Source organism: Salvelinus sp. IW2-2015, linkage group LG17 (assembly GCF_002910315.2).
Source record: "Salvelinus sp. IW2-2015 linkage group LG17, ASM291031v2, whole genome shotgun sequence".
Lineage (NCBI taxonomy): Eukaryota > Metazoa > Chordata > Actinopteri > Salmoniformes > Salmonidae > Salvelinus > Salvelinus sp. IW2-2015.
Genome location: NC_036857.1, coordinates 25,841,304 through 25,863,362, shown reverse-complemented (window position 1 = coordinate 25,863,362; position 22,059 = coordinate 25,841,304). Strand labels below are relative to the sequence as shown.

Below are 22,059 nucleotides of genomic sequence, written 5' to 3'. Positions count from 1 at the left end.
TAGGTTGATTAAATCCCAATTGAATAATGTTAAAGTCAGTATCAATGTAATTAAGGCTCAGCATCAGGGAAGTTCATGAAGAGTTTTACTATGATTGTGTGGAGACTAAGTCAAGTCAATTAAAACATGTTTCTACTGACTGTAGATTCGTGCAAATGAATGATTCATATAAAATATATCTCGAGGGTCCAACCCTTATCATAATAATGATCTGAAAATAAACCCAGTATTGTGTTCAGTCAACAGTTGAATCAAATATTACCAAGAGAATGTAGCTGTTAGTTTCAATGGAATCCTAACACAGCAAATATCACACATTTATTATAGTATCAAGTGCAGTGTTCTAATATAACATATTGATAAAGCATCTAAACGTACACCTGCGCACACAGACACGCTCACAAGATCGTCTCGTTTACCAATACACACATGTGCAGCCAAAAACACTTAAAAGGCTATTAAGATGCAGCCACTTGCAAAAATCACTCCGAAGTCGATACAGACAGGGATTAGGTCGGGTGATATGTCTCCCATACACAGTCAGTCCCTCTTCCTCCTCTCTCCTCCTCCACCCTCCTTCTAACTATTGTAAACACTCAGCACGCTAAGCAGCAACCTGAATTCAGGGCTAGACGTAACATAATAAAGTAAATCCGGGACACTCAAATTAGTATAATATGTTAAGTTTCGTATTTGTGAATGTCCATCATACGTTTCGTATGATATGTTTTGAATTACAATTCAAATGATATGTTACGAATTGCAATTTGTTCAATATGTTATGAATTTGCTAAACATATATGTTCCGAATTCCAATTTGTTGTGGCTAATGTTAGCTAGGTGGCTAATGTTAGCTAGGTGGCTAACGTTAGCTAGGTGGCTAACGTTAGCTAGGTGGCTAACGTTAGCTAGGCTAGGGGTTAGGGGTTAAGGGGTTAGGGGTTAAGGTGGGGGTTAGGGGTTAAGGTTAAGGTTAGGTTTAAGATTTGGGTTAGGAGTTGTGTTAAAGGAATTTATTTGAGAGGAAAGGTTAGCTAACATGCTAAGTAGTTGAAAAGTTGCTAATTAGCTAAAATTGTCTGTGATGAGTTTCGAACACACAACCTTTGGGTTGCTAGATGTTCACATTATTTGACCCATCCACCCTGATCAACTACCCTACTTTTGTTTTTGCCTTAAGTAACCTTCTCTAATATGTAACCATACCAAACATAACATATCACACTAATTTGAGTGTCCCGGATGTACTTTTACTTTTATGTTACGTCTAGTCTGTGATACCAGGCTATAAGCACAAGCAATCACGTTGTGGAGGAGGAAGAGGGAGAGGAGAGGAGCAGTGAGCGGTGCCAGACACAGGGGATTTATCTTAGCCCACGGAGGGAGCAATACCGGAGGGGAGTGAAACCAGAGGGGAGACCCGGAGCGGAGGGATGAGCCGACCTGAGAAAAACAAGCAGCCCACTGGTTCTAATGAGAGGCTTTTCATTACTACACACACAGACAGAGACAGAGGTAGTGGCATGGCGTGGGAGGAAGGGGGGGGGGGGGGAGAAACAAGGGGAGGAGGTCTTTAGTATCCATATGAAGGTGTTGCCGGGTAAACTCATCTGTTGCGGTTCTTTTGAAGGGGGTTAGACTGAGGGAGGGATGGGAGAACGGGGAACGAGGATACACAGTTCATATTAAATTGTTGCGCGAGTGAACTCATCTGTTGCGTTCCATTTGCCAGAGCTTCAGAATAAATGTGATGCAATTATTCTGTCCCTAGAATACCTGGGGGCATAAATGATAATTAAGCTTTAGCCTACACACTCGTACACACACACTGTCCCCAACCGTAAGCCACATGTGGGCATAACTCATACATATACACACACATAATACACATACACACAACTTGGCCAAGATCAGACATACACTCACATTTAGACATGCACATACACACTAACCTCCACACACGCACGCACGCACGCACGCACGCACGCACGCACGCACGCACGCGCACGCACGCACGCACGCACGCACGCACGCACGCAACAACACACACACACACACACACACACACACACACACACACACACACACACAACACACACACACACACACAGCCACACACACACACACACACACACACACCCACACACCACACACACACACACTCTTGAGAGACAGTACAAGACAGAACAACAAGAATCAGCCGTACGGACAGAGACAAGTCTCGTTTATCTTCTGTCTATGCCGGGCGGCTGTGTGTCCGTTTGCCTGGGTGCAGTGCTGCATGCGTTACGTGGCGTGAGTCTCCTTAGATGATCACGTTGCTGAGATACAGTGCTGAGAGACAGAGGATGCAGCTGGGAGCATGAGTCCTGACGGAGAGGAGCATGACATGTTCTGTCAGAAAGCTGTGACCCTGATTGTTGACCTCTGCCTCCAGAACCACCAGTTATTGGACCAGGAAACCTGCCAGGACTTCTTGTTTCTGTTGTCCAACCAGAACTCGGACTACAAGGACCCAGGTAAGAACATTTAGAACATATTAATAGAACATTACGCATGTTCTATTATAGTGTCTATATTCCAGAATATTCCAGGCACTATGTTTCTGCACTGTGTGAGTTGGTGACTGTAATTGGTTTCCCCTGCTGTCACTACTTTTTGTTTCTGAAACAGTGAGCTCATATTTGTGACATTAGCGCTGAATGTGCCTTTCTTGAGGTAACAACTTGTATATACAGTACAGTATGATTGGGACTTCGATTTAATTACAATTTATATGTAGATGCAAGTTTCCAGAACTAATGTATTTTTTTGAAGAAAGAAATCACACATGCACGTGCACACGTTCGTGCTCACATTCGGTTTTACTTATTTAACTTTTTTTTTTTTACCACCCAGTCGATGGTTGCTTGGGTAGGGGTCAGGCTGTGCCTTGGACCCATCTAAGGAGTTTGTGTGACCGCAGGGCAGAGCAACCATAAGTATACAAAAATAAACTCAGAGTGACTTTTTAGTTTGTCTGGGTGAACAGAGCTCCTATAACACTAACAAATCAGCCTTTAGCTGACTAATGACTAAGCCTTTAGCTGATGCTGTCCTGATCACTCAACCTTAATATTAGCATTATAACAGTTGTGCACCCACAACTCCCTGCCACTGAAATGAATAATATTCAGTGGTGTAAAGTACTTAAGTAAAAATACTTTAAAGTTCTACTTATGTAGGTATTTTTTTTATATCTGTGCATTACTTTACTATTCATATTTTCGACAACTTTTACTTCACTATATTCCTAAAGAAAAGAAAATATTTTTTACTCCATACATTTTCCCTTACACCCAAAAGTACTCGTTACATTTTGAATGCTTAACGGCACAGGAAAATGGTCCAATTTAAACGCTTATCAAGAAAACATCCCTTGTCATCTCTACTGCCTCTGATCTGGCGGACTCACTAAACACAAATGCTTTATTTGTAAATTATGTCTGAGTGTTGGAGTGTACCCCAGGCTATCCATGAATTTAAAAAACAAGAAAATGGTGCCTTCTGGTTGGCTTAATATAAGTAATAAGAAATGATTTAAGGCCTCCTGAGTGGCGCAGTGGTCGAAGGTACTGCATCGCAGTTGCTAGCTGTGCCACTAGAGATCCTGGTTCGAGTCCAGGCTCTGTCGCAGCTGACCATGACCGAGAGACCCATGGGTTGGCACACAATTGGCCCAGCATCATCTGGGTTTGGGGAGGGTTTGGCCGGCAGGGATGTCCTTGTCCCATCGCGCTCTAGCGACTCCTGTGGTGGGCCGGGCGCATGCACGCTGACACGGTCGACAGGTGTACGGTGTTTCCTCCGACACATTGGTGTGGCTGGCTTCCGGGTTAAGCGGGCATTGTGTCATGAAGCAGTGCGGCTTGATTGGGTTGGGTTGTGTTTCGGAGGACACATGGTTCTCGACCTTTGCTTCTCCCGAATCCGTATGGGAGTTGCAGCGATGAGACAAGACTGTAACTAKCAATTGGATACCATGAAATTGGGGAGAAAAATGGGTAAAAGTAATAAAAAAATGTTTTTATATTTTGACTTATACTTTTGATGCTTAAGTATATTTAAAACCAAATACTTGTAGAATTTTACTCAAGTAGAATTTTACTGGGTACAGATAAATGACAAATGTCAACGGAAAAAATAGACAGTGTGCACATGATATAATTAATGATTGGGATGACTCCCATAACGGATCACAGTGGGACATTTGAGAACTTTTGAAAGTACCTCTCATACATTGCGTTAACTTTGTTGCAGTAAATGTACTTTACTTTAGACACACTTTTACTTGAGTCATTTTCTATTAAGATATCTTTAATTTTACTCAAGTATGACAATTGAGTACTTTTTCCACCACTGACAATATTGATGCTTGGATGGAAAGATGTAATGAAAGGACTCATGAGAATCTAGACACACTTTACTTTAGTGAAGAATCTCGCTCAATGCTATTAGTACATTTACTGCAACAAAGTTAACGCAATGTATGAGAGGTACTTTCAAAAGTTCTCAAATGTCCCACTGTGATCCGTTATGGGAGTCATCCCAATCATTAATTATATCATGTGCACACTGTCTATTTTTTCCGTTGACATTTGTCATTTATCTGAGGGCCTATCATAATGAAAAAGATTACTCATCCTACATTACAGTCATCTGCATATTATTGGGTATTGAAATGGCTAGGAAGAGTTCTGCTCATACAATTAACATAAGTGTGCAAATATTAGCTTTTGATGACATAACCTGTAGGCCCATATATTGCAATCTATTCCAGAGATTTATAGAACAACATAGCCATTTATATAACAGTTCATATAGCAAGTGTACTGATTTAGTATTCATATATTTGACCATTATTTTGTATTCATGATTATAAAATATCTTGATATATACAGTACGTATATGTCTATATGAATGGAATACGATGTTAACATTTAAATGGTTTTGTAAATGCTTATGCATAGATCAATACATCAGTGAAACATAGAGCTACAGTATAAGACATGATTGAAGAGCCAGCCAAAGAATTTGGACTGTAGGCAGGTACACAACAAATGTCATTCAGCTATGTTTCTGCTAAGATGAGTCCCCCGGGGGTATGCGTCACACCATTCCTGACAAAATCCTGTGTCACTCCGCATTATCCTCAGCGAGGGAATCGAATATACTTCACCGTGCCATGGGCGTCCGCCACTAAGCTGTGGGGGCATTAAATGCCATTGCATGTTATTCACTCATCACTGCCAATCTCTTCTGCCACATGAAGGCTAAACTGAAGGCGTTTGTCTTTCTTATTGTGTGGGAGAGATGTAGAGGGGAGATATAGACAGAACTCAGATCAGGCGAAAGCCTGGCACTTGCTACCTGGGACTGTGTTGGGCAACTGTAGGATACTGTTTACTGTATATTCACATACCAAAGGAGAGGCGACTTAGAACGGTTTATTATAAGACATCCACTTTGTATGAGAGGCTATATATCAAATCAAATGTATTTGTCACATGCGCCGAATACAGCAACTGTAGACTTTACTGTGAAATGCTTAAGGTGGCAAGGAAAAGTAGGTGAACCCTTTGGAATTACCTGGATTTTTGCATAAATTGGTAATCAATTTGATCTGATCTTCATCTAAGTCACAGTGTGCTTAAACTAATAACACACCAATTATTGCATTTTTCTTGTCTATATTGAAAACGTCATTTAAACAAATCTCGGTATGCGATTTGGAGTGGGTCCAGTTTTTCTGGGATGATGGTGTTGATGTGAGCCATGATCAGCCTTTCCAAGCATTACATGGCAACAGATGTGAGTTCTTGAGCATGTGGACTACGGTTGTCTGCTTGAAAAAATTGGGTATTTTAGACTGGGTCAGGGAGAAGTTGAAAATGCAATTGAAGATACTTGCTAGCTGGTCAGTTCATGCTCTGAGTACGCGTCCTGGTAATCTCTGGCCCTGCGGCCTTGTGAATGTTAACCTGTTTAATGGTGTTACTCACATCGGCTATGGAGAGCGTGATCACACAATCGTCCGGAACAGCTGATGCTCTCATGCATGGTTCAGTGTTGCTTGCCTCAAAGCAAGCATAGAAGGCGTTTAGCTTACATGGTAGGCTCGTGTCACTGGCCAGCTCGTGGCTGGGTTTCCCTTTGTAATCCCTGATAGTTTGCAAGCCCTGCCACGTCCGACGAGCGTCAGAGCTGGTGTAGTAGGATTCGATCTTAGTCATGTATTGGCGCTTTGCCTGTTTTATGGTTTGTCAGAGGGCGTGTCTGGATTTGTGTCCCACCCCTTGAAAGTGGCAGCTCTAGCCTTTAGCTCAGCGCAAATGTTATCTGTAATCCATGGCTTCTGGTTAGGATATGKATTTACGGTCACTGTGGGCACTGCGACGTRGATGCACTTATTAATGAAGCCGGTGACTGATGTGGTAAACTCCTCAATGACATCGGATGAATGCCGGAACATATTCCAAGCTGTGCTAACGCAACAGTCCTGTAGCTTAGCGGACGCTTCATCGGACTTCTTCCGTATTGAGCGCATCATTGGTACCTCCTGTTTGTGTTTTTGCTTGTAAGCATGAATTAAGAGGATGGAGTTATGATCAGATTTTCCAAATGGAGGGCGAGGGAGAGTAGAGGTGACAGAGTTGTTTCGCCTCTAATTGCACAGGAGACAAGCTGGTAGAAACGAGGTAAAACAGATTTCAGTTTCCCTGCTAGAAGCGCCGCAACTYGGTGAGCATATTCTTGTTTGCATCAGTTTGTGGTGATAAATAGACAGCTACGAAAAATATAGATGAAAACTCTTGGTAAATAATGTGGTCTACAGCTTATCATGAGGTATTCTAACTCAGGCAAGCAGAACTTCGAGACTTCCTTAATATTAGAGATTGCGCAACAACTGTTGTTGACAAATAGACAAATAGAGATTTTGTGTCACTGGCCGACACGATACACTATAATGTCAAAGTGGAATTATGGTTTAGACATTTTTACAAATGAATTACAAATAAAAAGCTGAAATGTGTTGAGTCAATACTTATTCAACCCCTTTTTTATGGCAAGCCTAAATAAGTTCAAGAGTAAAAATGTGCTTAACAAGCCACATAATAAGTTGCATGGACTCAGTCTGTGTGCAATAATAGTCTTTAACATGATTTATGAAAGACTACCTCATCTCTGTACCTCACACTTACAGATAATTGTAAGGTCCCTCAGGCGAGCAGTGAATTTCAAACACAGATTCAACCAATTCAAGACCAGGGAGGTTTTCTAATGCCTCGCAAAAGAAAGGCACCTATTGATAGATGGGTACAAATTAAAAAAGCAGACACTGAATAACCCTTTGAACATGGTGAAGTTATTATTAATTACATTTTGGATGGTGTATCAATACACCCAGTCCCTACAAAGATACAGGCATCCTTCAGTTGCCAGAGAGGAAGGAAACCGCTCAGGGCTTTCACCATGAGGCCAATGGTGACTTTCAACAGTTACAGAGTTTAATGGCTGTAATATGAGAAAACTGAGGATGGATCGACAATATTGTAGTTAATCTATAATATTAACCTAAATGACAGAGTGAAAAGAAGGAAGCCTGTACAGAAAAAAAATATTCCTAAACATGCATCCTGTTTGCAAAAGGGACTAAAATAAAACTGCAAGAAAAACTGTCTTGAATAAAAATCATTATGTTTGGGGCAAATACAACACATCACTGAGTACCACTTCATATTTTCAAACATAGTGGTGGCTTCATCATGTTATGGGTATGCTTGTCATCAGCAAGGACTTGGAGTTTTCTTTAGGATAAAAATAAACGGAATAGGGATCAGCACAGGCAAAGCCCTAAAGGAACACCTGGTTCAGTCTGCTTTCCAACAGACACTGGGAGACAAATTCTCTTTTCAGCAGGACATTAATCTAAAACAGCTTGACATTAGAGTATTTTCTGTGGATTGTTGATAAAAAAATGACAAATACATTTTAATCCCACTTTGTAACACAACATTTGGAAAAGTCAAGGGGCGTGAATACTCTATGTCACGGCCGTCGTTAAAGGAAGACCAAGGTGCAGCGTGGTAAGCGTACATTTTCCTTTTTATTTCAAAATGTCGCCAACAAAACAAACGAAAAACAACCGTGAAGCTTACAGGGCATTAGTGCCACAAACAAAGTTAACTACCCACAACCAAAGGAGGGAAAAGGGCTACCTAAGTATGGTTCCCAATCAGAGACAACGATAGACAGCTGTCCCTGATTGAGAACCATACCCGGCCAAAACATAGAACCACAAAATCATAGAAAACAAAACATAGAATGCCCACCCCAAATCACACCCTGACCAAACCAAATAGAGACATAAAAAAGGTCAGGGCGTGACATTCTGAAGGCACTGTACATACATTGAATGGTATACCTTGAGAGAGATGGCTTGAATGGGTTTATATAAGACATCCACTTAGTGTTAGAGGCTATCCTCCTCACCTTCTTGAACATGCTTTGAGGATAATTTGTAGTGGCAGAAGATTTAATCAGAAATGTAGTGACATGTACCCTCTAGAGCCATCATTGTCGTGTAGAAACTCTTTATAGTTCCAATGTCTTAAAAATGTTTGACAGTGACATGAGGATTGAAGCTGTTCAGTGAAAGGAAAATGCCAATGGGAGGTCTTGATTCAAGTCATTATTGTTATTTGTCACTCCCAGGGAATGTATTTTAAAATATCCTTATTGTGTTGTGTTTACCTTTTTGCTGCTGCGTTTGGAGAGATAGGAGGGTATGAAAAAGRGAATGCATTTTTCTGCTGCTTTTCATGGTGGTGATTGAAGTCATTTTCTTKTTTTGACAAAGCTAAAGAACTATGGCTTTGAAAACAAACAATCATATATCTTCAACTGTCAGACGGCAGACGCACAGCAGCAGTGGTAATGTACAGGCAGGGGAATTTCCCAGAGACCACTGTGGTTCTCGTGTAGGTTTTAATGTTTGTCTTTCCTCATTTATTCAAATGCTGTTAGGAGAAATTTTGAAAGGATTAGAAATCTATGTGTATTCCTTACAGAACAGGGTCTTGATATTGCTTTAGAATATTGATCTTCGTGTATGGTATTGATGAGGATAATTTGTTGAAATTGAGTTTGGTTGTATTCCTATGAAAATGGTCATATAGAGGAACACACCTGCTGCTTCTTATGAAAAAGAAGACAACGCTGTTTAATAAGATGAATGAGAGAACAGAAAACCATCTCAGACAGATACTACTGAGATAACATTAGATTTCCCAGTTGACACCTTCCTGAACTGACATTTATTCAGTTGATGATACAGGCTAGAAATGATGCAGAATGATACAGACTAGAAAGTGTGTCACTCAAGCGGTGGCGCATTGGTCAATGAGACTAGTAGCGAGATTTTCCCATTCACTTGTGGAGCCTCGCATACACACACACACACACYAAATGTTTGACTGATTTCACGTTGTATTCACGTTATTTGACAAGTCAACCAAATGTAAATCAAAACACGACGTTGAACTGACGTCTGTGCACAGTGGGTCAGGCTTATTACATATGCAGGTCTCATTACTAGGCACAGCTTCAGGTGGGTGGGCTTGACAAGGCTGATGTGATCACATCATACAGTATCTCACACACCTCTGTCATTGATAGATTGTATTACATTTATCACTTGTGCCATTTTTACAAGTATGTGGTACATTTTCACAACTCTAAGCTCAAAAATCTAAACAGATCATCAAAATGTCTCATGTCAAAACTCTAAGCACATTTTCAATTGACTGTACAACAAACAAATTCACAGTCACTTGTTCACTGCACCAAATCACTCTTTCAATTTGGATACAAGTATCTGCTTTTCAAAATACAATATTCACATTACTTTATGATTTGTTAACAATACATTTAACTATCAATTCATTAAAATGTGTATGTGTGCCATTCAGATGGTGAAAGGGCAAGACAATTTAAGTGCCTTTGAACGGGGTATGGTAGTAGGTGACAGGCCAGGCGTAGGGGTTTGTGTCAAAAATTGCAACGTTGCTGAGTTTTTCACTCTCAACAGTTTCAAGAATGGTCCACCACGCAAAGGACATCCAGCAAACTTGACACAACTGTGGAACGTACTGTATGAAAAATTGTTGACCATAGACTATTCTTTGTATTCAGCACTTCAAAAAGAACAYTTTTGAAATGTGTATATTGTATTTTTTGCTTTTGGATTAAATGTTTGTTTAGTCATTTAACTGTGAACCTATCATTAGCTGTTGTATTGGTGACTAAATTAAATGTTCATGGTATTTCACAGAAAACTCAGATGAATGCACAATCAAAGGTTCTGAACCTAAGATGGGGCATAACAAATGTTATCAGTTTAGACTTTTGTACTTAGAGTTTTGAAAATATATCACTTGTGTGCCAAAGTGATTGAATGTGTGCCAAATGTGTGCCAAAGTGATTGAAAAAAACTGTACCCAGGACCTGGCTGGTGCATGGCAGAGGAGATTGGCATCACTCGGTATGCATCTCAAATGACACCCTATTCCCTATGTAGTGCACTACTTTTGACCAGGACCCATAGAATTCTGGTCAAAAGTAGTGCTTCTGGTCAAAAGTAGTGCGTATCACTTATAGGGAATAGGGTGCAATTTGGGACGTAACCCAGATCATTTATTTATGATGGTCTGGTCGCTCCTCAGTCATCTATTGGCAGGCCAGGAACGGATGACGCATTGCAGGTGAAATCCAAAACAACAAGACAAGAACATCAAACTGTGGAGATTACTGTAGAACACCCCAGAAGAACTACCCTTCAATCATTTATATTCACACACTCACACTGACTCTGTGTTTTACAGAGACAACATTTCACAGTGAGTACACAAACACAAAAAAAACCTTTGGAAAGCAGTCCATTTCACTGTGTGAGACAACATAGTGATTGATGCCTATGTCTCATTATTACGACATGAGCACTGCTGTGGTAGATCTTCCGACAAATACAGAGTCTGATCGGTGACAACATCACGGGTGGATTGCAATGAAGACGATGAACTTCGCATGGAGCACTGTGTTAGCGCTAGTTTTCTTAAAAAACTTCTTAAGGCTAGGCGTCCCGCTAGAGGGACAACTTCTGGTGAAACTGGAGGGCACACAATTCTAATAAATAATCATAAAAATGGATATTAAACATTTAGGTACATACAAGTGTCTTCTATCGGTTGAAAGCTTAAATTCTTGTTAATCTAACTGCACTGTCCGATTTACAGTAGGCTTTACAGTGAAACCATGCCATGCGATTGTTTGAGGACGGCGCCCCACATCAAAATATTTTTCCACCGGCACAGGTRTCATAAATTCACAAATAGCGATTAAATATTCACTTACGTTTTTGAAAATCTTCCTCTGWTTTGTCATCCAAAGGGTCTCGGCTACAACATGTAGTGTCGTTTTGTTATTTTAGTTTAGTTTAGTTTATTAGACCATTTAAAAAAACAAGCACACATAAAGCCATTTATCCTCAATAAAATCATTGAGGATAACACACAATAAAGTTTGGGACTCATTTCCATTGTGGTCCTCTTGAGACAAGATTGCTAGACAAGATCAAACACAGTATGGCAGTGAAATAATAAAACAWAAACATTGAAGAAGAACATCTATCTCATCATTCCAGTTACATCACATTCATATGGGCACAGAAGACAAACATATTTTTACTTTATTTTTAAAGCTGTCCAGAGAGGACATTGTTTTTATAGGCAGAGGCAACTCATTCCATTCTGAGGCTCCAGTATACAAGAAAGTACCTTTCCCAGCATTACTCCTGAACCTGTATATACACACATCAGCAACACCTGATCTGGTGCTGTGATTGTGTGCATCCCTAACACGAGGAAAGTAATCACTTAGATATCTGGGCGCAGGACCATATACTCCTGTACATAAGTTTAGATAAGCCCCCAAACCAGGAAGTACTAGCATAGTCAAAATGGCATTGAATGAGGGCAGTAGCTAGCACTTTCATGGAGTCCTTATCAAGCAGCTTGGACTTTCTAGACAAAAARMTAYTCCTGGCATTAACCRTCCCTAGCACCTTATTGYCCATGCTCACACCTCCKAAGCTTCCATCAAGGATACATCCCAAGTAGCTAACAGAGGTTTTAGTAGTCAGCACCTCACCCCCTAACTCCACTCTGATTTCAGACAACCTACACAATTTAGGTCTGGATCCCAAAATAATTGCTTCAGTTTTCCCTAAATGCAGAGATAGCTTATTATCTCCAAGCCATTTTCTAATGTTAGTAAGCTCTGTGCTAAGTATGCTCTCCAACATAGTTTTACTTTTGTGAGACACCAGAAGTGTAGAGTCATCCGCATAAAGAAAAAGACGGCAAGAACAAGCATCTTTCATATCGTTTATATAACAGCAGAGGCCCAAGCACGCTCCCCTGTGGAACGCCACAACTCATTAGTTCTGCATGATACAGTGAACCATTAACCTCTACTACTTGCTCCCTTCCTGATAAATAGGACTTTACGCAGCCTAGAGGGATACTGCTTAACCCCAGTGCCTCCAGTTTGGAGATTAGGAGACAGTGGTTAACTGTATCAAAGGCCTTCTGTAGGTCAAGCAGTACCATTCCACACAGATTTCCCTCATCAATCTCTTTCCTTAAATACAATCCTTCTTTATATCCCAAAAGGTCTGTTTAGTTGGCGCCATCGATTTGAGTAATCCACCCGTTCAACATGCCAAGATAGGAATCCGAAAATCTACTCCTAAACTTTGTTTCAACAAGTCAAAATATATTTCTATTTAATCCTCAGATACCCTAAAATGTAATCAAACTATAATATTTAATACAGAAAGTAGTATGTTCAATAGGAAAGTGATATTAACAGGTGCGCGTTGTCTTTTCTTTGGATTTTCTCCTGCCACATCTATTGTGTTATAGTCTCCTACAGTATTTTAACATTTCTACAAACGTCAGGGTGCTTTCTTTCCAATGGTACCAATTATATGCATATCCTGGCTTCAGGGCCTGAGRAACAGGCAGTTTACTTTGGGCACGTAAGTCAAGCAGAAATTGAGAAAAAAGGACCCTAGCCTGTAGAAGTTTTTTAATTAAAGCGATACTAACAGGAGATCGTAATGGCACCAGAGAGGATAGCTGCCGTTTTATTGGCTCTTAACCAAATGTGCTATTCTGTTTGTTTTTTCACATTGTTTGTAACTTATTTTGTACATAACCTTGCTGCTACTGTCTCTTATGACTTAAAAGAGCTTCTGGACATCAGAACAGCGATTACTCACCTTGAATTGGATGAATAATTTTTCTTTCATGAGTCGGACGAGAGGGATTTACTCCAGACACACGAACAGGACCTCATCCCTGTAATTTGCAGGAGAAAGAGATGGAGGTTTCGCGGAAGGAGATCAGGGTGCCACTGACGAGTGGCTAATCCGCCTTTGCCATCAATTGTCCTATTGGCCAACATACAATCGCTGGATAATAAATTGGACGAACTAAAAGCATGTATATCCTACCAACGGGACATTAAAAACGAATATCTTATGTTTCACCGAGTCGTGGCTGAACGACGACATGAATAACATACAGCTGGCAGGTTATACACTGTATCGCCAAGATAGAACAGCAGCCTCTGGTAAGAGAAGGGGTGGCGGTCTATGTATATTTGTAAACAGCTGGTGGACAAAATGTAACATTAAGGAAGACCGTTTTCCTGTTTGCCATAAGCGAACATGAAAACGCTCATCCAGAGGCGGCGCTCCTAGTGGCCGGGGACAACAGCTGAAAACAGTACAGTACTGTTTTGCTAGCACAAACTGGAATATGTTCCGGGATTCTTCCGAGGTCATTGAGTAGACCACATCAGTCACTGACTTCATAAGTGCGTCGACGACGTCGTCCCCAAAGTGACTGTACTTACATACCCCAACCAGAAGCCATGGATTACAGGCAACATCCACACTGAGCTAAAGGGTAGAGCTGCCACTTTCAAGGAGCGGGATTCTAACTCMGAAGTTTATAAGAAATCCCGCTATGCCCTCTGACGAACCATCAAACAGGCAAAGTATCAATACATGACTAAGATCAAATCGTACTAGACCGGCTCCGACGGATGTGGCAGGGCTTGCAAACTATTACAGACTACAAAGGGAAGCACAGACAAGAGCTGTCCAGTGACAGGAGCCTAACAGACAAGCTAAATTACTTCTATGCTCGCTTCGAGGCAAGTAACACTGAAACATGCATGAAAGCATCAGCTGTTCTGGATGACTGCATGATCACGCTCTCCGCAGCCGATGTGAGTAAGACCTTTAAACAGGTCAACATTCACAAGGCTGCAGGGCCAGACGGATTACCAGAACGTGTACTCGGGAGCATGCGCTGGCCAACTGGCAAGCATATTCACTGACATTATACTTTCAACCTCTGTCTTGTTAAAAGCAGACCACCATAGTCCCTGTGCCCAAGAACACTAAGGTAACCTGCCTAAATGACTACCGACCCGTAACACTCATGTCTGTAGCCATGGAGTGCTTTGAAAGGCTGGTCATGGCTCACATCAACACCATTATCCCAGAAACCCTAGACCCACTATAATTTGCATACCGCCCCAACAGATCCACAGACGATGCTATCTCTATTGCACTCCACACTGCCCTTTCACACCTGGACAAAAGGAACACCTATGTGAGAATGCTATTCATTGACTACAGCTCAGTGTTCAACACCACAGTGCCCTCAATGCTCATCACTAAGCTAAGGACCATGGGACTAAAAATCTCCCTTTGCAACTGGATCCTGGAATTCTTGATGGGCCGCCCCAAGGTGGTAGGGGTAGGCAACAACACATCCGCCACGCTGATCTTCAACACGGGGCTGGTTGAGAGAATGTCAAGAGTGTGCAAAGCTGTCAAGTCAAAGGGTGGCTACTTAGAATCTCAAAWATAAATTATATTTGGATTTGTTAAACACTTCTGGTTACAACATGATTCCATATGTGTTATTTCATAGTTCTGATGTCTTCACTATTAATCTACAATGTAGAACATTGTAAAAATAAATAAAAACCTGGAATGAGTAGGTGTGTCCAAACTTTTGACTGGTACTGTAAATAGCAATTTTCAGTAGTACTCAAAGCATGCCATTCCATGAGCGCAGCATTTTTCCCCCAACTTGAATCAATGAGCCCAATCAGTCCTCCATGACAACAAAATCAGAAACAACAGAGTAGGGCTGGCTAATAAATCCTTCGTTTTGAAGTTATGCTAAGGTAAACAAATTGGCTAATCTATACTTCCATATTTCCAAGTCCTATTCTTGAAGATCAAGGTATAACATTTATTGGAATGACTGAGATTCTGATAGACATTGGTTTTTAATGTAAAGATATAATTTAATCATATCATTATATGTAGTAGAAAGCAATGGGTTAGAAGAAGCCTACATAACCAACCCATAAAGTAAAATGTAACATCCATATATGGCCAGCTATGTAAACTTTAACATTGATTTATCCTACAATAGCTGTCGTTCAATTGGTAATTGGTCTTCTAATGCCTCTTAAGGGGAAAGTAATTTAAAATTAACTGAATGTAATCAGATTACATTACTGAGTTTGGGTAATCCAAAAATGACGTTACTGATTGCAACTTTGGACTGTCGCGGATTACATCTAGAAAGCAACCTACCCAACCCTGCTTACCAGAAATTCAACTTTCCTTTTAATCACGGGAGCCCTTCCTGTTGCATATCTTAAATGCTTCATCAGAAACAGTTCCTTGGACTGTATTATCTCTTGATGCAGAAAAAGCTTTATAAAGATTGGACATACAGCATCTCTGGCCTGTTTTAGAACATATGGGAATTGGCTCCAATTTCAATAATTTGATTAAAATGATATATGCCAATCCTTCAGCCATAGTTCTAACAGGCAATGACTGCTCCGCTCTGTTCAGAATCACTAGAAGCAACAGACAATGCAATCCCATTTTTCCTTTGCTATTTTTATTATCCATGGCACCCAAGGCAGTAACACTAATTTCCTTAAAATCTATTGATCACTTCACCTCATTATATGCAGACTATATTTTAGTAAATCTAGACAATGCATCTCAATCGCTTCCGAAGTTTATAAATCAATTCAAATTCGTCTCAAGTTATAAAATGGATCTAACCAAATCAGCTTTACTGCCTCAAGACCCTGATGGAGGATTCCATCTCTACTTATGGAATCCCAATCGTTTCCCATTTTAAATACTTGGGATTAGATATATTTCCTTCTTTAGATAAAACCATTGGKAAAACCTTTAACAGAAAGCTCAAATCAATTCAATCCGGTCTCGTTAGATGGAATAATATCCCAGTTGCTTTAACAGGCAGAATATCTATAGTCAAAATTAATATATTGCCACAGCTGAATTTCTGTTGTTCAATACTTCCCATGGCTATTGGGATAAAATTCATAGTGCGGTTTCAAAATTAATATGGCAAGGTACATTTTTTTTTAAACAATGTAACTTGGAATCAAAATGGCATGCCCATACTCCAATATTTCTCAATAATGCTTTGCTATCCAGAGGGTGGTCTTTTAATTCCCCCGATGGTCCAAATGTGGAATCTGTACCCTTGCCGATATCATATAATGATTTGAGAACATTCCAAGATTTGAAAGATACATACAAAACGGATACAAAGCCCTCCATCACCCCCCCACCAACAAATCAGACTATGCCTCCATCTTACTTCTAACATTCAAGCAGGAAGTACACCTGGTAAGATCTGTTCAACGCTGGTCTGACCAATGAGAACTTATGCTACAAAACACCTTTGATCACATGGACTGGGAAATAATTGACAATAATGTCAATGTGTATACAGACTCAGTCACAGGGTTCATCAGGAAATGCACAGGGGATGTCCCAACAATGACTATTCACACATATCCCAACCAGAAACCTTGGGTAACTAGCAACATCAGCACAAAACTGAGAGCGTGGACCAACGCATTTTCAGTGCCTTTGTAACCGGTATGAAATGGCTAGCTAGTTAGAGGGGTGCGCGCTAATATCGTCTCAAACGGTGACATCACTCACTCTGAGACCTTGAAGTAGTTGTTTCCCTTGCACTGCAAGGGCCGCGGCTTTTGTGGAGCGATGGATAACGGTGCTTCGAGGGTTACTGTTGTCGATGTGTGCAGAGGGTCCCTGGTTTGAGACCAGGTAGGAGCGAGGAGCGGGACGGAAGGAACACTTACATTGATGCTGTTGACCCGGATCACTGGTTGCTGCGGAAAAGGAGGAGGTCAAAAGGGGGGTGAGTGAAATGGTTAGCGGGGTGCGTGCTAATAGTGTTTCAATCGGTGATGTCACMCACTCAGACCTTGAAGTAGTTGTTTCCCTTGCTCTGCAAGGGACACAGCTTTTGTGGAGCGATGGGTAACGATGCTTCGTGGGAGGCAGTTGTTGATGTGTGCAGAGGGTCCCTGGTTCGAGGCGAGGAGAGAGACGGAAGCAATGCTGTTACACTTTCAGAAAGTATTATACCCCTTGACTTATTCCACATTTTGTTGTGTTACAGCCTGAATTCTAAAATCTACACACTGGAATTGTGATACAGTGAATTATAAGTGAAATAATCTGTCTATAAACAGTTGTCGGATAAATTACTTGTGTCATGCACGAAGTAGATGTCCTAACCGACTTGCCAAAACAATAGTTTGTTAACAATACATTTGTGGAGTGGTTGAAGAAATAGTGACTCCAACCTAAGTGTATGTAAACTCCTGACTTCAACTGTAAGTCAAAACTGTAACCAGGCTGCTCAGGAACAGTCAATGTTGTCTTGTTATGCAACTCCACTATATATTTGGCCTGTGCTTAGCTCTATTCCATTTATTTTTTATCCCTAGTCCTTGTTGATGACAAGCATACGCATAACACGATGCAGCCACCACCATGCTTGAAAATATGAAGAGTGGTACTCAGCGARGTGWTGTGTTGGATTTGCCCCAAACATAATGCTTTGCATTCAGGACATAAAGTTAATTTCTTTTCCATATTTTTAGCAGTTTTACTTTAGTGCCTTATTGCGAACAAGAATATTTGGAATATTTGTATTCTAAACAGCTTTCCTTGTTAGGTTAGTATTGTGGTGTAACTACAATGTTGTTGATCCAGCCTCAGTTTTCTCCAATCACAGCTATTAAACTCTGCCATTAAACTCTGTAACTGTTTTAAAGTCAGCGGTGGCCTCATGGTGAAATCCATGAGCGGTGTTCTTCCTTTCCGGCAACTGAGTTAGGAAGGACGCCTTCATTAAGTTTGCCTATGACATGACGGACCTGATCGGCGACGAGACAGCGTATAGGAGGTTAGAGCCCTGACGGAGTTGTTCCAAGAGAACAGCCACTGTCAACATCAGCAAAACTAAGGAGATGATCGTGGACTACAGGGGAAGCACATCCTTATTGTTATCGACAGGGCTGCATTGGAGAGGGTCAAAAGCTTCAAGTTCCTTGACAGATGACCTGACATGGTCCAATCACACCACCACCGTGGAGAAGAAGGTGCCACAGTGCCTCGTCAACCTCAGGCAGCTGAAGAAATTCGGCATGGGCCCTCGGGTCGTCAAGAAATTCTACAGCTGCACTATCGAGAGCATCTTGACCGGCTGCATCACCGTCTGGTACAGCAGCTGCACCGCCCTCATTCATGTGTGCGCATGGCCCAATACATCACTGGGAGGGAGCTCCCTGCCCTCCAGGACATCTACTCCAAATCGTTAAGCACTCCAGTCACCTGAGCCACAGACTGCTCACTCTGRTACCATCTGGCAAGCGGTATCAGAGCATCAGGTCTCGGACCAACAGGCTCCGAGACAGCTAGTACCACCAAGCCATCAGACGGCTGAACAGCTAATCCCAGCTGTCACCCTGCACCTTAGAGATTATTTGCAATGACTACCCACACATCCAACCCTTACACACAAACCTATACACAAACAGATGTGCACTCAAACACACGCAAACATACACACATACGCACACAGCCAACACTGCTGCCCTATTAGACAGTATATTATTTATTCCAATGCGTGACCAAGTCACTACCTACTTTATATTTGTGAATACAATGTAAATACAGTCCATTATTTCTATCCATACTGTCTCTTATTACTTCTATTAGAAGTAACTAGAAGAATTGCATTATCTCCTCAATTTTCTCATTTACAACTCACATCAGTGCTTTGAGCCCAACTCATTTACCCAGAGATGTAGATTAGTCACCGCCTCTGCTGCCGACAACGCCACCGAGAGAGGTTGGGATTGTTGATTTGGCTCCAAGCAGACAGAGTTTGCATCTCAAATGCCACCCTATTCACTTTATAAAACACTGACCAGTTCCCAAATAGTGCACTATATAGGGAATGGGGTCCCATTTGGGACACCAACAGTTATTCTATTCTGTTTCCCCATCATCAGGACTGCTCTATGCAGCCTGTCATGCTGAAAGCTATAGCTCCCAGCTAACCCTCTGGGGGTAAAACTCCTGCAATGCTCACTGAGTTGATGTAGAAACACTTACAACCAGACGTGGGCCCCCACTTCATCAACCACATTGATGTGCGACATTAGACACACTTGATTGTCTTAAAATGTTGATGTATCCAATCAACTTGGATTTGATCTTGGACTAGGCAACATTTTGGTGAGACTTAGTAGAGTAGATGCCTTAGCCAAATCTAGCCTCTTCTTAGTATTTTGGTGAATCTTGAGGATGCTATAGCCAAATGTAGCCCATTCTTCTTACTTTGGTTTTGCTTGCAGTGAGGTGGAATGGTGTTATGGCTGTGGGCAGAGGGAAGTAAGAGAGCTGTTATTTACATGCACTACATTAGAGCCCTGAGGGTAATACAGTAGTATGGCAGTATAATGAAGAGGAGGTTAACATTGTCAACACCTTGTTCGCTAATTGGATGAAAACGTTGTATGCGTGAAAAGCGTCATTAGTTACAAAATATCACAGCTTTTTCAGGGGCAAGCCAAGGGTATAATGTATTACATGTTGCTGGATGGTTAGTGTTGTCTATTGTTTAAGCTTTGCAGCAGAGTGCATCATGTGTTATCGTCTAACATTACGGAGTGGAACTGAAAAGCAGATTAAGCATGCTTTAATTTTTTTTGCATGTTTGATAAATACTTACAAATTCTATGCAATATATATACACGTATATTACTCTTACTCAAGATATGTAATGTTCGTGCTCATTACTTTGTTGTAGGGTAAGTTCATAGAAACTGGGTTACTCAGCACACCTTCTGCATCTGTTGCCATTGGCCCATTAATTTCCTGGAATCTTTCCTGTTTCCAATTCTGTGTTTTCCCTTATAGTCCCATTAACTGTCCCCTGAGGAAATGTTACTCCAAAAAAGTGTGTGTGTGTATTTGTGCGTGCAAAGAAGCACGTTTCTGTTTATGAGTGAGCCAGAGCCTTTGAAGGGGTGGTGTTACGTTAAAGCTAATGACAATATGTTTGTCTCACTTGCACAAAGACAAAACAGAGGGGCAAATTAAGGTTTGTTGTGACATTTCATTTCTTGATTGTATTAGAGCTCTGTGCAAACCGGCTACAGCATGAAGTGATGTTACCCAAGCTGACAGGAATTGATGGAATGACCTTCTAGCTTGTTAAACTCCTGATAACCTCTCCATGGGACACTGAGAAACACGTGGAAAGAGACAGTTATGCCTCTATGATGAATTTGTCACTTATGTTCTACCCACAAAACACTGAGGTTGCATGGCCACAGGAGATTTGCGAGGCATACTGAAGGAAAGGTAACTAGGGTAACAATGCATAAAGTAATGTTATTGGCTACATACGTCCGGATCTTGGATTGTCATTTAGCTGTGTTGATCTTGGCTCATTTTACGTAAATGCTGGAATTATGAAAATGTGTTATCCCGTTCATTGGCTATGCCATTTATAGTAATTTTGTTTGCATATTTAACAGTCCAAAACATAAATGTAAAAATCACAGAATTGCACTTCACATTATCAGCTTCCAGAAAATATGAAAAACCAGTTAAACCAATTACGAGCTGTCAATAATGACCTGGGCTCAGTGTAGGAAATTCCTTCATGTTAATATATCACAAATGGCAATTCATTTTCAGGCAGATGATTGTCTTCTCCACAAGGTAATCTGCAATGAGGTGTGTAATTAAGAACATGATGAGGACGGTGCTAAGCGCCATCATTTGAGTGTTTTTAGTTGACTAAACAAATGGAAAACTGATGATGCTCTCAAACCCTTCAGATTATGACAAATACATTGGAAGAGGATAGTAATTAACTGCTGCACTGAATAGTTTACGAGTTCAACTTTAGATTCTCAGAATGTTTCTAGTACTCGGATGTTCCTGTAACAGATTCAAGTTGAGAATATTCTAGCAACGCTCAAAAGCCCAGGAGCATATTGAATTAGTCAGGAAATGAAGTGAAACATAATGCGTGACAAAAAAATATTCAAATCAAGCTTAAAAATGTCTCCTTTAATGTTAATATCCGTTTAGTGTGAACCCCTTTTAACTTCACCCAACACAGGATTTAATGTTCTCCAGCACACATGGGACCCACCCTTGGCCCTGCTCTAGTCTGCTAACCCCTCTAACGGACTCTACTGCTATGGGACAAAATAGGGAGGGGGAAAAGACAGACAACATATAGAAAGGGGGTGACAGTACCCAGGCCTCTCTCCCACAGAGGGGAGAGGGAACTGCTGGATGGTTGACCGTTCACACCCGGTCGTAAATTAAAAGAGAGGGAGACTCTCTCGCTCTTTAGTATCAACCAAAGGAATGCCTTTCTCTAGAGAGACTTCTGCCCGCCCAAAACGCTAACGTCCATAAAGTGAATGGAACAATATCTCTAATGGAACGATGTGGGAAAATGTAGAAAA

The 22,059-nt window shown here is 41.1% G+C and overlaps 1 protein-coding gene across 1 annotated transcript in view; it reads left to right on the top strand.

The window, feature by feature from the left end:
- Nucleotides 1-2,362: 2,362 nt before the first annotated feature.
- Nucleotides 2,363-22,059, top strand: part of LOC111976397 (synaptotagmin-6-like) — a 101,988-nt gene continuing 82,291 nt past the window's right edge. The window contains exons 1-2 of the mRNA XM_070447737.1: nt 2,363-2,519; nt 18,620-18,810. Coding sequence (XP_070303838.1) covers nt 2,363-2,519; nt 18,620-18,810 — 348 coding nt within the window. The remainder of the gene's footprint in view (nt 2,520-18,619; nt 18,811-22,059) is intronic.